The sequence below is a fragment of the Oncorhynchus tshawytscha genome, linkage group LG17 (assembly GCF_018296145.1).
Source record: "Oncorhynchus tshawytscha isolate Ot180627B linkage group LG17, Otsh_v2.0, whole genome shotgun sequence".
NCBI lineage: Eukaryota > Metazoa > Chordata > Actinopteri > Salmoniformes > Salmonidae > Oncorhynchus > Oncorhynchus tshawytscha.
The window spans coordinates 8,237,112-8,252,809 of NC_056445.1; the positions used below are offsets into that span (position 1 = coordinate 8,237,112).

At 43.8% G+C, this 15,698-nt stretch overlaps 1 protein-coding gene across 3 annotated transcripts in view; it reads right to left on the reverse strand.

Moving 5' to 3' along the window:
* LOC112216784 (copine-8) overlaps positions 1-15,698 on the reverse strand; it is a 116,450-nt gene that overhangs the window by 61,508 nt on the left and 39,244 nt on the right. For 2 of the 3 annotated variants that reach the window (XM_042300064.1, XM_042300063.1), the window contains exons 2-4: positions 15,043-15,083; positions 5,417-5,463; positions 4,757-4,860 (exon numbers count right to left, since the gene is read on the reverse strand). In XM_042300064.1, coding sequence (XP_042155998.1) covers positions 4,757-4,860; positions 5,417-5,463; positions 15,043-15,083 — 192 coding nt within the window. The remainder of the gene's footprint in view (positions 1-4,756; positions 4,861-5,416; positions 5,464-15,042; positions 15,084-15,698) is intronic. The other variant, XM_042300065.1, reaches the window with a different exon arrangement.

Sequence of the window (15,698 nt, forward strand, 5' to 3'; positions counted from 1 at the left end):
AAATGCGCTTTTAACACCAAAATGGTGCAGTCACTTGTTTTGTTATACAGCTGAGCCTATTGAAACATTGACCATTGAATAGCTTTCCATATCCCACACTTGAGCTTTAACGACAAGAATGAGCAACACTGCCATACGTCGTCAGCCATAGAACATATTACATATTAGAACAATAATATGTAATAGAACAATAATCACATATTGGAACACCACCTCCACACGATCACATAGGCCAGAAATAGACATCATTCTGTTGACAGAAAACAGTATGTGTGCCCGAGGGGAAATGGTGTATTCAAACAGGCCAGTGTTTTCATCCACTATCATCTATGTCCATGTTGTCTCTACAGGATGGCCTTACTCAATTACACACATCAAACAACCAGTAGGCTCGGATTCTGTTGATGGGAGATGAGAGGGAATATCTCTCTCCGTGTGATACTCGTGGGTCTCTGGGCTCTAGTCCTGTGCCAGCCTCCCCTATAACACACACAGACACACTCTCCCCGTCTAGCAAGCAGGACAGATTATGTGGCATACTGCCACTGTCAGGGAGATGGGATGGTGAATTGTCAGAATGAGCTCTGGGATGTTTGTTGTGTAACTCACAAGGCACTGGAGGCACAGCAGCTCTGATGTTCTATTCCATTGAACAGATCACTTGCATTCATGAAAACAGAATTTCTTGAGACACACACCACAAGGCAAGTGTATTGCCTTTATTCAGCTGCCAAAACTGTCCCACAACACCTAAATCACACACACACAAACACGTGTGTGCGTGCGCATATTTGTGTACATTGTTTCTCCGTGATGTACAGTATGTGTGTGTGCGTGTTTGCGTGCGTGCGGGTGTGCGCAGGGCTGTTGCCGTATTACCTCCACACTGGCAGTCATGAGTCATGACCGCAGTTTTATTCTATGTGACTGCGGAGTCACGGTAATCTGCTTTTATTTACTCTGGACATGGGTTGGTAGTACCCGACTGGCTAATGACCATCGGGTCTCTAATGGGCTGGTACTCAGGGCTCCATTGTCCCTCTAACCACTCTGACATCAACGCAAATGCTATGGAAAATCAAATCAAACGCATCATTAAAACAGTATGTGCTTTTAAAAAACTCACCTCCCTGTGATGATCAATTTGAAATGATCAACAAGAAAGAAGATCAACAACAGATTGAAACTGAGTGGAAAACATGTTTGTTGTTTCAAAGCCTTTTCTAAAGGTGATGATACATTCAAAATACTCATAGAGCTTATGCATCTGCATAGGCCTATACTGCATATGAGCCCAAGCATGAAAAGAACACTGATTTAAGATCATGTTTATGCACTTATACAATACATAGCCTACCACATATTACACACAGCAAAAAAGAACACAAGGACTCCCCTTAACACATACACACATCCACCTGGCTGAATTACATTAGGGCTCCCTAGTCTATTTATAGCCTGTTGTGTAGTCCTGCCTCCCCGACTCTGTATGTATATATATATATATATATATATATATATATATATAAACTCCTGTCCCCCTCTCATTAGAGTGAGAGAATTGTCTCAGAGTGAGAGTCACAACGTCATCATTACACACACACACACGAATCAGTAGAGATGTACACTACATGACCAAGAGTATGTGGACACCTGCTTGTCGAACTTCTCATTCCAAAATCATGGGCATTAATATAGAGTTGGTGCACCTTTGCTGCTATAACAGCCTCCACTCTTCTGGGAAGGCTTTCCACCAGGCGTTGGAACGTTGCTGGAGGACTTGCTTCTATTCAGCCACAAGAGCATTAGTGAGGTCAGGAACTAATGTTGGGAGATTAAGCCTGGCTCGCAGTCGGCATTCCAATTCATCCCAAAGATAAAGTCAGGGCTCAATATAGGCCAATCAAGTTCTTCCACACCGATCTCGATTAACCATTTCTGTATGGATCTCGCTTTGTGCATGGGGGCATTTTCATGCTGAAACCGGAAAGGGCCTTCCCCAAACTGTTGCCATAAAGTTTGAAAAACAGAATCGTCTAGAATGTCATTGTATGCTGTAGTGTTAAGATTTCTCATCACTGGAACTAAAGGGCCTAGCCAAAACCATGAAAAAAAGCCCAGACCATAATTCCTCCTCCACTAAACTTTACAGTTAGCACTATGCATTGGGGCAGGTAGCGTTCTCCTGGCATCCGCCAAACGCACATTTGTCCATCAGACTGCAAGATGGTGAAGCCTGATTCATCACTCCAGAGAAGGCATTTCCACTGCTCCTGAGACCAATGGTGCCTAGCTTTACACTACTCCAGCCAACGTTTGGCATTGCACATGGTGCGTACAGTTGCTCGGCCATGGAAACCCATTTCATGAAGCTCCCGAGGAACACAGTGTTGCAAATGAGGACAGATTTTTACACACTACGCGCTTAAACACTCAGCAGTCCCGGTCTGTGAGCTTGTGTGGCCTACCACTTTACAGCTGAGCCATTGTTGCGCCTAGACATGCGTCAACAGTGTGGCTGAAATAACAGAATCGATTAATGTGGAGAGGTGTCAACATACAGTTGATGTCAGAAGTTTATATACATTTAGGTTGGAGTCATTAAAACTCGTTTTTCAACCACTCCACAAATTTCTTGTGAACAAACTATAGTTTTGGCAAGTCGGTTAGGACATCTACTTTGTGCAACAATTGTTTACAGAGATTATTTCACTTATAATTCACTGTATCACAATTCCAGTGGGTCAGAAGTTTAAATACACTAAGTTGACTGTGCCTTTTAAACAGCTTGGAAAATTCAAGAAAATGATGTCATGTCAATTAGCCTATCAGAAGCTTCTAAAGCTATCATTTGAGTCAATTGGAGGTGTACCTGTGGATGTATTTCAAGGCCTACCTTCAAACTCAGTGCCTCTTTGCTTGACATCATGGGAAAATCAAAAGAAATCAGCCAAGACCTCAGAAAATAAATTGTAGACCTCCACAAGTCTGGTTCATCCTTGGGAGCAATTTCCAAATGTCTGAAGGTACCACGTTCATCTGTACAAACAATAACACGCAAGTATAAACACCATGGGACCACGCAGCCGTCATACCGCTCTGGAAGAAGACGCGTTCTGCCTCCTAGAGGTGAACGTACTTTGGTGCAAAAAGTGCAAATCAATCCCAGAACAACAGCAAAGGACCTTGTGAAGATGCTGGAGGAAACAGGTACAAAAGTATCTATATCCACAGTAAAACGAGTCCTATATGGACATATCCTTTAAGGCCACTCAGCAACGAAGAAGCAACTGCTCCAAAACCGCCATAAAAAAAGCCAGACTACGGTTTGCAACTGCACATGGGGACAAAGATCGTACTTTTTGGAGAAATGTACTCTGGTCTGATGAAATACAAATAAAATTGTTTGGCCATAATGACCATCGTTATGTTTGGAGGAAAAATGGGGAGGCTTGCAAGCCGAAGAACACCCTCCCAACCGTGAAGCTCAGGGGTGGCAGCATCATGTTGTGGGGGTGCTTTGCTGCAGGAGGGGCTTGTGCACTTCACAAAATAGATGGCATCATGAGGGAGGAAAATTATGTGGCTATATTGAAGCAACATCTCAAGACATCAGTCAGGATGTTAAAACCTGGTCGCAAATGGATCTTCCAAATGGACAATGACCCCAAGCATACGTCCAAAGTTGTGGCAAAATCGTTTAAGGACAACAAAGTCAAGGTATTGGAGTGACCATCACAAAGCCCTGACCTCAATCCTATAGAAAAATGTGTGGGCAGAATTGAAAAAGTGTGTGCAAGCAAGGAGGCAAGCAAGGAGGCCTACAAACCTGACTCAGTTAGGTTACACCGGCTCTGTCAGGAGGAATGGGCCAAAATTCAGTCAACTTATTGTGGGAAGCTTGTGGAAGGCTACCCAAAACGTTTGACCTAAGTTAAACAATTTAAAGACAATGCTACCAAATACTAATTGAGTGTATGTAAACTTCTGACCCAGTGGGAATGTGATGAAATAAATAAAAGCTGAAATAAAATCACTCTACTATTATTCTGACATTTCACATTCTTAAAATGAAGTGGTGATCCTAACTGACCTGAGACAGGGGATTTTTACTAGGATTAAATGTCAGGAATTGTGAAAAACTGAGTTTAAATGTAGTTGGCGAAGGTGTATGTAAACCTCTGACTACAACTGTACTTTGTGTGTATATATATATATATATATATATTTATATATTTATCCATATATATATATATATATATATATAGAGATGTGTATCATTCAATTAGTTGTCTGTATTCAGTTAGTTGTGTCTCTCTCAGTAAAGGAATGTGGCTTTTACCGTATTAATTCACAGGTCCTAGTTGGTTTTCAGTTTCATGACAATGGGCCCACACACACAACTTTATTTTCTCTCTCGTATCGGCGAGAGAGTGCCCACACGACCTCTTGATCCCTCGCATGTCAGAGAGAGATTTAAATACCTACTCTGACAGGATGACAAGGAGGGACACCGATATACACACACACGCACGCGTCTACATGCACACACAAACACAAGGCTGCTCACACGCACACACAAGATTGCAAACACACACACTGACAGGACACTAGGCAGGAACCCCAATCCGTACTGACAATGCACACTGTAGATACACTCTTTAATACACACACAACTACACTCTTTAATACACACACAACTACACAAAGGAAGTGAAAAATACAGAGGCACATACAAATATTTAGTTTGACTTACAGGTCAAATCTCAGATTCTGTCGTTCCTCAAAGAAATAATCCAAGATGAATTTACGAACAAACTCTGGGTTGAGAGTGTTTTCAATCACCTCTGTCCTTCCAAACTTGAGAGAGAGAGGATGAAAAGGTTGAGGGTCAAAAGCATGCAAGATATTGCCTTCAATTTAATGCGGGTATTTGACAGACTACGTTCGTGACATACAATTGATTTCTAATGGAGAGAGAAATTAATTGACCACGCTCTAAAAATGTGATGGTGCATCTCAATTCCAAATAAATAAATGTATAAAATATTGAGAATTGATTACTTGAGAGTGACATTACTGATTTCAGAGGTTGCCTCCCAAATGGTACCCTATTTCATATATAGTGCACTACGTTTGACCAGGAAATAGGGTGCCATTTGGGACACAGACAGAGTAATACATGCACAGAAACCTAACACCGCTATCTATAGAAGTTATATGGGTCTGATATTTCAGTATTATTAATCATAGGAGAAAATATTCAGAGATGGGGAATCTATGATTGGGTTGAGGATTCATTTCATAATTTACTTGTATAAATATTGACGTTTGAGTGCCTAAGATCATGTTGAATATCAGGCCCTTTTCAATTCAGTCTCTGGTGTACTGTGTAGGCTAACTGAAGGGGACTTACCTCTCTCCACTCCTTATTGCTGATGCCTTGTGTGTACAGAACACATACTAGATGAAGAAGGAGAAATACAGAAGAACCAGGTTAAACAGGGGACCCTGCATGACCTGTTGAGTGTGAGGGAAATGCATTACAGGGTTACAAACATAGGAGGAATGGTTTATCAACAACAGCATAATGCTCTAGTGGGAAGAAAACTGAGCTCATTCCTTGTGCACTTATTTCAGTAGGGCTTTGAGAATGCAAGGCATAATAAGCTCCTGTTGAGTTAGTGACACACACTTAATCAACAGGCTTCAAAGGAGAGTTGAAGCCAATCAGCCTCTGTTCATATGCCTCTTACAGAGAGAGGGAAGAGAGGAATGTAGAGATCTCTCTCTCTCTCTCTCTCTCTCTCTCCAAAGGCACGTCCAGACCTGTTTCTATTTTTATACGACCTTTAATGTCTCACCTGAGACCTAAGAAGAAAAGGCCAGAGTCGTCCCCCTATCCCTCCCCTGTCCCCTGGCCTTGCCCTCTCGCTGCCCACTGAAGCAGCTTAATGCTGGGAGACTTGCGCAGCAACACTCAGTATGATTAAGACAGCCACTCAGCACAAGTGCCTCCTTACATGAATGTTTATGGCCCTGGACCAGGCTCATCATCACAAGCCTATCATCATTAGTCACAAAGCCTCCTTCTCCCTAATCTTTGCCACAGATACCATACCGGAATATGAATAAATCTGCCTTGAGAATATGACTCGTGACATACGAGTGGAGTCGACGACCGGTTTCTATTTTTTGGGCTGGAGTTTTTGGAGGGGAGAGGAGGGGGGAGACTAAGAGACAGAATTTAGAAATGCTGAATATATAGAGATCAGCACCAAAACAATGTTGATGACAAGTTTGACACACACTGATATCAAGTACAGGAATGTGTGTGTGTGTGTGTGTGTGTGTGTGTGTGTGTGTGTGGTGCTCACGTCATGAGACATACATCAAGAATGGAAGAAAAATAAATAAACTTACAGAAATTCATGCAAGGCTAGTGGAATATAAGAATGTCAAGACAGGCAGAAAAAGCAGACAAGCAGACAAAAGGCCTGAAAGAAAAGGGAAACAGAATGATGAAGAGCATGTGTCAGGCATTCTAACCAGAGAGAGAAAGAGCAAGAGAGAAAGAGAGAGAAGGCAAACACACAAAAAACATTAACCACATGACTTATTAATACACGGTGATTCAAATCGGTAAACTATGACATAATAACATGCATACATACCAGTGGAGGCTGCTGAGGGGAGGAGGGCTCATAATGCCTCGAATGGAGTTCATGGAATGGAGTCAACCACATCAAATCTAATTTTATTTGTCACATACACATGGTTAGCAGATGTTAATGCGAGTGTAGCGAAATGCTTGTGCTTCTAGTTCCGACAATGCAGTAATAACGAACAAGTAATCTAACTAACAATTCCAAAAAACTACTGTCTTATACACAGTGTAAGGGGATAAAGAATATGTACATAAGGATATATGAATGAGTGATGGTACAGAGCAGCATAGGCAAGATACAGTAGATGATATCGAGTACAGTATATACATATGAGATGAGTATGTAAACCAAGTGGCATAGTTAAAGTGGCTAGTGATACATGTATTACATAAGGATGCAGTCGATGATATAGAGTACAGTATCTACATATGCATATGAGATGAATAATGTAGGGTAAGTAACATTATATAAGGTAGCATTGTTTAAAGTGGCTAGTGATATATTTACATCATTTCCCATCAATTCCCATTATTAAAGTGGCTGGAGTAGAGTCAGTGTCATTGACAGTGTGTTGGCAGTAGCCACTCAATGTTAGTGGTGGCTGTTTAACAGTCTGATGGCCTTGAGATAGAAGCTGTTTTTCAGTCTCTCGGTCCCAGCTTTGATGCACCTGTACTGACCTCGCCTTCTGGATGACAGCGGGGTGAACAGGCAGTGGCTCGGGTGGTTGATGTCCTTGATGATCTTTATGGCCTTCCTGTAGCATCGGGTGGTGTAGGTGTCCTGGAGGGCAGGTAGTTTGCCCCCGGTGATGCGTTGTGCAGACTACCCTCTGGAGAGCCTTACGGTTGAGGGCGGTGCAGTTGCCATACCAGGCGGTGATACAGCCCGCCAGGATGCTCTCGATTGTGCATCTGTAGAAGTTTGTGAGTGCTTTTGGTGACAAGCCGAATTTCTTCAGCCTCCTGAGGTTGAAGAGGCGCTGCTGCACCTTCTTCACGATGCTGTCTGTGTGAGTGGACCAATTCAGTTTGTCTGTGATGTGTATGCCAAGGAACTTAAAACTTGCTACCCTCTCCATCGATGTGGATGGGGGGGGTGTTCCCTCTGCTGTTTCCTGAAGTCCACAATCATCTCCTTAGTTTTGTTGACGTTGAGTGTGAGGTTATTTTCCTGACACCACACTCCGAGGGCCCCTCACCTCCTCCCTGTAGGCCGTCTCGTCGTTGTTGGTAATCAAGCCTACCACTGTTGTGTCGTCCGCAAACTTGATGATTGAGTTGGAGGCGTGCGTGGCCACGCAGTCGTGGGTGAACAGGGAGTACAGGAGAGGGCTCAGAACGCACCCTTGTGGGGCCCCAGTGTTGAGGATCAGCGGGGAGGAGATGTTGTTGCCTACCCTCACCACCTGGGGGCGGCCCGTCAGGAAGTCCAGTACCCAGTTGCACAGGGCGGGGTCGAGACCCAGGGTCTCGAGCTTGATGACGAGCTTGGAGGGTACTATGGTGTTGAATGCCGAGCTGTAGTCGATGAACAGCATTCTCACATAGGTATTCCTCTTGTCCAGATGGGTTCGGGCAGTGTGCAGTGTGGTTGAGATTGCATCGTCTGTGGACCTATTTGGCCGGTAAGCAAATTGGAGTGGGTCTAGGGTGTCAGGTAGGGTGGAGGTGATATGGTCCTTGACTAGTCTCTCAAAGCACTTCATGATGACGGATGTGAGTGCTACGGGGCGGTAGTCGTTTAGCTCAGTTACCTTAGCTTTCTTGGGAACAGGAACAATGGTGGCCCTCTTGAAGCATGTGGGAACAGCAGACTGGTATAGGGATTGATTGAATATGTCCGTAAACACACCGGCCAGCTGGTCTGCGCATGCTCTGAGGGCGCGGCTGGGGATGCCGTCTGGGCCTGCAGCCTTGCGAGGGTTAACACGTTTAAATGTCTTACTCACTTCGGCTGCAGTGAGGAGAGACCGCATGTTTTCGTTGCAGGCCGTGTCAGTGGCACTGTATTGTCCTCAAAGCGGGCAAAAAAGTTATTTAGTCTGCCTGGGAGCAAGACATCCTGGTCCGTGACTGGGCCTGGTTTCTTCCTGTAGTCCGTGATTGACTGTAGACCCTGCCACATGCCTCTTGTGTCTGAGCCGTTGAATTGAGATTCTACTTTGTCTCTGTACTGGCGCTTAGCTTGTTTGATAGCCTTGCGGAGGGAATAGCTGCACTGTTTGTATTCAGTCATGTTACCAGACACCTTGCCCTGATTAAAAGCAGTGGTTCGCGCCTTCAGTTTCACACGAATGCTGCCATCAATCCACGGTTTCTGGTTAGGGAATGTTTTAATCGTTGCTATGGGAACGACATCTTCAACGCACGTTCTAATGAACTCGCACACCGAATCAGCGTATTCGTCAATGTTGTTGTCTGACGCAATACGAAACATCTCCCAGTCCACGTGATGGAAGCAGTCTTGGAGTGTGGAGTCAGCTTGGTCAGACCAGCGTTGGACAGACCTCAGCGTGGGAGCTTCTTGTTTTAGTTTCTGTCTGTAGGCAGGGATCAACAAAATGGAGTCGTGGTCAGCTTTTCCGAAAGGGGGCGGGGCAGGGCCTTATATGCGTCGCGGAAGTTAGAGTAACAATGATCCAGGGTCTTTCCACCCCTGGTTGCGCAATCGATATGCTGATAAAATTTAGGGAGTCTTGTTTTCAGATTAGCCTTGTTAAAATCCCCAGCTACAATGAATGCAGCCTCCGGATAAATCGTTTCCAGTTTGCAGAGAGTTAAATAAAGTTCGTTCAGAGCCATCGATGTGTCTGCTTGGGGGATATATACGGCTGTGATTATAATCGAAGAGAATTCTCTTGGTAGATAATGCGGTCTACATTTGATTGTGAGGAATTCTAAATCAGGTGAACAGAAGGATTTGAGTTCCTGTATGTTTCTTTCATCACACCATGTCACGTTGGTCATAAGGCATACGCCCCCGCCCCTCTTCTTACCAGAAGGATGTTTGTTTCTGTCGGCGCGATGCGTGGAGAAACCCGCTGGCTGCACCGCTTCGGATAGCGTCTCTCCAGTTAGCCATGTTTCCGTGAAGCAGAGAACGTTACAGTCTCTGATGTCCCTCTGGAATGCTACCCTTGCTCGGATTTCATCAACCTTGTTGTCAAGAGACTGGACATTGGCAAGAAGAATGCTAGGGAGTGGTGCACGGTGTGCCCGTCTCCGGAGTCTGACCAGAAGACCGCTTCGTTTCCCTCTTTTTCTGAGTCGTTTTTGGGTCGCTGCATGTAATCCGCTCCGTTGCACTGGTTGTAAGGCAGAACACAGGATCCGCATCGCGAAAAACATATTCTTGGTCGTACTGATGGTGAGTTGACGCTGATCTTATATTCAGTAGTTCTTCTCGGCTGTATGTAATGAAACCTAAGATGACCTGGGGTACTAGTGTAAGAAATAACACGTAAAAAAACAAAAAACTGCATAGTTTCCTAGGAACGCGAAGCGAGGCGGCCATCTCTGTCGGCGCCGACACACCATCATCTTTGATGTGTTTGATAGCATTCCATCGACTCCATGCCTCATTTTGAGCCCTCCTCCCCTCAGCAGCCTCCACTGATAGATACATACATCACACAGACCACCTTTAATATGTATTTATTTATCGTTATTTATTTTTTTACACTGGCTCTATGCACACTCACTTGACTCTACCCACACATACTACACTGAAACTCCAACACACACACTACATACGCTGCTGCTACTCTGTTTATTATATATCCCGATTTCCCAGTCAATTTTCCCCCTACCCACATGGACATACTGTATTACCTCAACTACTTCGTACCCCTGCACATTGACTGGTACTCATTGTTTTTGTTTCAATAGTGTTGCTATTTCCTTCTTTATTCAGCAAACATCTGTCTTCCTTTTTAATTCTGCGCTGTTGGGAACGTCTTGGAAGTAAGCGTTTCACTGTAAAGTCCTAGACTGGTTGTATTCGACCAATAACATTTCAATTTGACATCAATAACATCACTCCGATATTAACGACATTCAGCGTGGTTTTCCCCAAAGCCTTATTCATGTTCATGTGTTTCACGTGATCCTCCAGATCATCCAAACCACTAAGGAAACTCTTGGTTGACGTTTAGTCAATCTGCTTTCTCGGCGAGAGCTTCCCATGTCTGGAATACACTGCCATCAGACACACAAAACTGCACCACTTATCGCACCTTCACTAAAAAAAACACAAAGACCTGGCTAAAGGGACAATCAGACTTGTGAACATAAATCCGTAAGTGTGTATTGCCCCTTTCCGTGTTATCTGTAGCTTGTGAGGTGTGGAAACTGTTGCTTTTATGTCATTTGTTTTGTTGATTGTGCTGTTGCTCGGTCGGCGTGCGGCGTGTTGATTGTCCTATGTTGCTCCACATGGTCTCACTGCTCATTGTTTGTCTGTGTTGTTATTGCTATTGTTTTTAATAACCTGCCCAGGGACTATTGTCGGTAATTAGCCGGCTGGCTAAAATCGTCACTTTTACTGAAACATTGATTAAAAATGTGCACTGTCCCTGTAAAAAAATTAACTCAAACTCAAAAAAAGGAGGAGCGAAGGCTGGAGGGGTGGAAGGAAGGGCCTATGGTATGGGGTATGGGGTATATGGTGGAGAATTATGTTTTATTTTCTTTAACTAGACAGGTCAGTTAAGAACAAATTATTATTTACAACGATGTCCTACCCCGGCCAAACGCGGACAATGCTGGGCCAATTGTGTGCCGCCCAATGGGACTTCCAATCACGGCCAGATGTGATACAGCCCGAATTCTCACAACTACTGTAAAAATAAATACGTCTAAAGAAGTAGGGAGTGACTCACACCTTTGTGTAACCCCTGTTGTATGGCACACTAACGTACACGAGTTGTATCCATCCTAAGACATTTGCAAGAGAATCGTCGCCATTGTCAATGCCATTCATCGGGCGACAAATGACTCCGCATTGACAAGGCATTGGCTCTGTTCACCAAGTGCGTTGTTGGAGCCTGTGTCGATTGTGATGGGGCCTAAAAGAGAAGGCAGCGTTGCCCTCGGATCAGCTTTTCCCCATAATTTCACAATAATGACGACCGAGCAGCTCCTAGAGAGATATCAGCGCCTACGGCTGCAAATATGGGCGTGGCTTATAATGCACACGTTGTTGCTCATCATTAAATATTTTGAGGCAAGAATTACAGACACTATATAGCCGTACAATTAGCAAAATAGAGCTCAATTGATTGAACATGAAATTGATTTCAATATGACAGAAATACAGTGTACAAAACATTAGGAACATATGCTCTTTCCATGACAGACTGACCAGGTGAATCCAGGTGAACGCTATGATCCCTTATTTGATGTCACTTGTTAAATCCACTTCAAAATCAGAGAGGATGAAGGGGAGGAGACAGGTTAAAGAAGGATTTTTAAGCCTTGAAACAATGACACACAATGCATCTGTGCCATTCAGAGGGTGAATGGGCAAGATAAAAGATCTAAGTGCCTTTGAACGGGGTATGGTAGTAGGTGCCAGGCGCACCGGTTTGAGTGTGTCAAGAAGTTCAATACTGCTGGATTTTTCACACAACAGTTTTCCCGTGTGTATCAAGAATGGTCTACCACCCGAAGGACATGCAGCCAACTTCAAATCAAATCAAATTTATTTATATAGCCCTTCGTACATCAGCTGATATCTCAAAGTGCTGTACAGAAACCCAGCCTAAAACCCCAAACAGCAAGCAATGCAGGTGTAGAAGCACGGTGGCTAGGAAAAACTCCCTAGAAAGGCCAAAACCTAGGAAGAAACCTAGAGAGGAACCAGGCTATGTGGGGTGGCCAGTCCTCTTCTGGCTGTGCCGGGTGGAGATTATAACAGAACATGGCCAAGATGTTCAAATGTTCATAAATGACCAGCATGGTCGAATAATAATAAGGCAGAACAGTTGAAACTGGAGCAGCAGCACAGTCAGGTGGAAGTTGACACAACAGTGGGAATCATTGACATCAACATGGGCCAGCATTTCTGTGGAACGCTTGACACATTGTAGTGTCCGTGCCCTGACAAATTGAGGCCGTTTTGAGGGCAAAAGGGGCGCAACTCAATCTTAGGAAGGTGTTCTTAATGTTTTGTGCACTCAGTGTATGTAGGCCTGTTTGTAGCCTATAGGCCTACTGTATTGATCGTTTAATGCAGTCACCCTCGGGTTTCATTTGAAGCCCCTTTTTATCCTTAGTTCGTGTAACAATCGGCAACTTCGTATTCGATTCCATTCTGAAATGATCCGCGGTCAGAGAGAGACAGATAAACATCTGGATTCTAAGTTCGGCGGAGATCTTGTGTGTACAAAGTGACGCGGAAGGGCAACAACGCATCCAACGGCGCACTTAGCCGTTCTACGAGTAGTCTGAAGCGGTTCGTAAATAACGTTTTAACGTTTTGGGAAACAGCTTTGCGATTTAACCCTTTACATGAGTGGGAATTGGCTGAAATGGATAGGGCTACATGTAAAGGTTTCTTAAAGAGGAAATATGAAAAGCACATGCATAAGCATGGTAGTAATTGAAAGGGAACAGTTTGGGCTAATCATTTTACTATAATCTCCACAACAGCTTACCGGACACAAGCCTGAATCCAAACATTACACTGTAAATTTTATGTGAATTTTATATTTATTGTACTTTTCGCCACATTTGTTGATAACGAAATCTGGAAATACTCTGGATGCATTCAGTAAGATTAGAAGAACATTCCTGAAAAATGTGGGGTTGGTGCAACATAAAATAAAGCCATGACAAAGATTTGAGTTCGAGGACTAATTGGCGTTTCCAAATGGCCACACACACACCTCTCCAAAGTGTGCACAGTTCCTAAGACATTTCAATGCACCTTTATGACTCAAAGAAGATTCTTCACCTATAAGTGGATTTATACACTTGTAGTTGTTTTGCTTGGAACACTACCCTGCATCCCCATCATCACACAAGTGTTGTTGTTGTTTACACAATCCAAAATCTGCCCATTATAAAATCGCTATCGGGGTCAGGTGGGCATCATTTGAAAGCTTGTTCTATTGCCAACATGACTAGCTAAGTTATAAAAGGCACTGCATGATCAATCCGTGCAGCACTTACGATGATACGGCCTCTGCAGAAGTCAGGGCATTCATACTTCTTGCACTTCGCGGAGCAGCGCAGAGCTGTTGTGAAGGAAGTGAGTTTGTGTTTATACAGGACCTCCCGCCCCCCCACCTACTGTCAACCAATCATGTCAATGCGTAAGCTATATGGAGCCCTCCCCATTGTTACAAAATTTGAGGAGGTGCACGGCGATGCGGTACGGAGCTCAAATTGGCCTCTGCGTGCCTCCAGAGGCTACGCGATTGCGTCACACCATCCATACAGCGCCGCCGACCACATTTTCGGATCATAAATGAGCTCTTAGGCTTTGAAACGGCAATTCAGAGAAACAGATCCTAATTTTGGTACACATAGAAAGGAGTCACGCGTGCATTCAGTTGCGTGTTCCGCAGCTAATTTTCTTCACAACAGACATTGGCTCATATGGGAAGTGCACATTTCGACTCACGGGTGTTTTGTCTTAATTACATGACATCCAAGCGGTATTGTTATAAATCGTCAACGTCTTATCTTTCAAAATGCATCGAGTTCCCTCACTCAGACAACAAAGAATTTGCACAAGTTTCCCAATTAACAGGAGGGATGGGGGCATGTTCTTGTTGCGTGCGGTGCTCAGGTTCAGAACGGCTATTAGTCAAAACTCGTACAACGCAAAGCCCGAGTTTTGATGTCGTTCTAATTTAGGGGCTTACCAGTGCCCAAATCTGCCTTTTTCACCCCCGTATATGGGTACGAGTGGAAAGGACTACCAATGCTCATACGAAAAGCTCTAATGATGATTTTGGGAAACCAGGCCCAGACAGAAAGAGGAGGTTGGATAGGGAGCGTGAGGATGGGTTAAGACAGATTAGGTCTTGGCTTAGGGCATAGAGAGGTGTTAAATGATTGAACAGCAGGGTTGGGGTCAATTCTGTTTCAATTCAGGGAAGTACACCGAAAGTCCATCTCTTCATAGCTTTTAAAGGAGGAAGAATTTGAATTGATATTGAATTTGGTAAACTTTCTGAATTGACAAATTGAAATGGAATTGACCCCAATCCTGATGAACAGGATACAAAGCTTGTTGGAGACGTTTCAGGAGAGTAGAGCTTCAGGAAGCCCCCCCAGGCACACTCACCATTTATGCAGAAACAGGTATTAACAGGGACATTGTGAAACAAACAAATAAAAAGAGAAAACCATGGTGATCTTACTTGGGTCTGATTTGGAAAAGGTGTCCATGTCCAGCAGATTTCTGTGAAGAGAAAACAAAACAGGAGGGAAGCGAGGTGTGAATAGTGCAAACCTCACACCACGTTGCTTCGTTAAACACAACGAGACGCTGATTGGCTCATTAAGGCTGTTGTTAGTTAAGGCAGGGAACACAGTTGGGGATAGATACAGGATACAAAGCGTGACAGACAGGATTGGATCTCAAATTGCAACCGATTCCCTAATGTCAAAAACAGCTTCCATCTCAAGGCCATCAGACTGTTGAAAAGCCATCGCGAACACAGAGAGGCTGCTGCCTACATACAGACTTGAAATCGTTTGCCGCTTTAACAAATGGATCACTAGTCACTTTAATAATGACACTTTAAGGATGTTCACATATCTTGCATTACGCATCTCATATGTATATACTGTATTTTATACCATCTATTGCATCTTGCCTATGCTGCTCTGTCATTGCTCATCCATATACAGTATGTATAAGTATATATTCTTATTCCATTCCTTTACTTAGATTTGTGTGTATTAGGACCTTTTTGTGGAATTGATAGATTACTTGTGAGATATTTCTGCATTGTCGGAACTAGAAGCACAAGCATTTCGCTACACTCGCATTAACATCTGCTAACCATGTGTA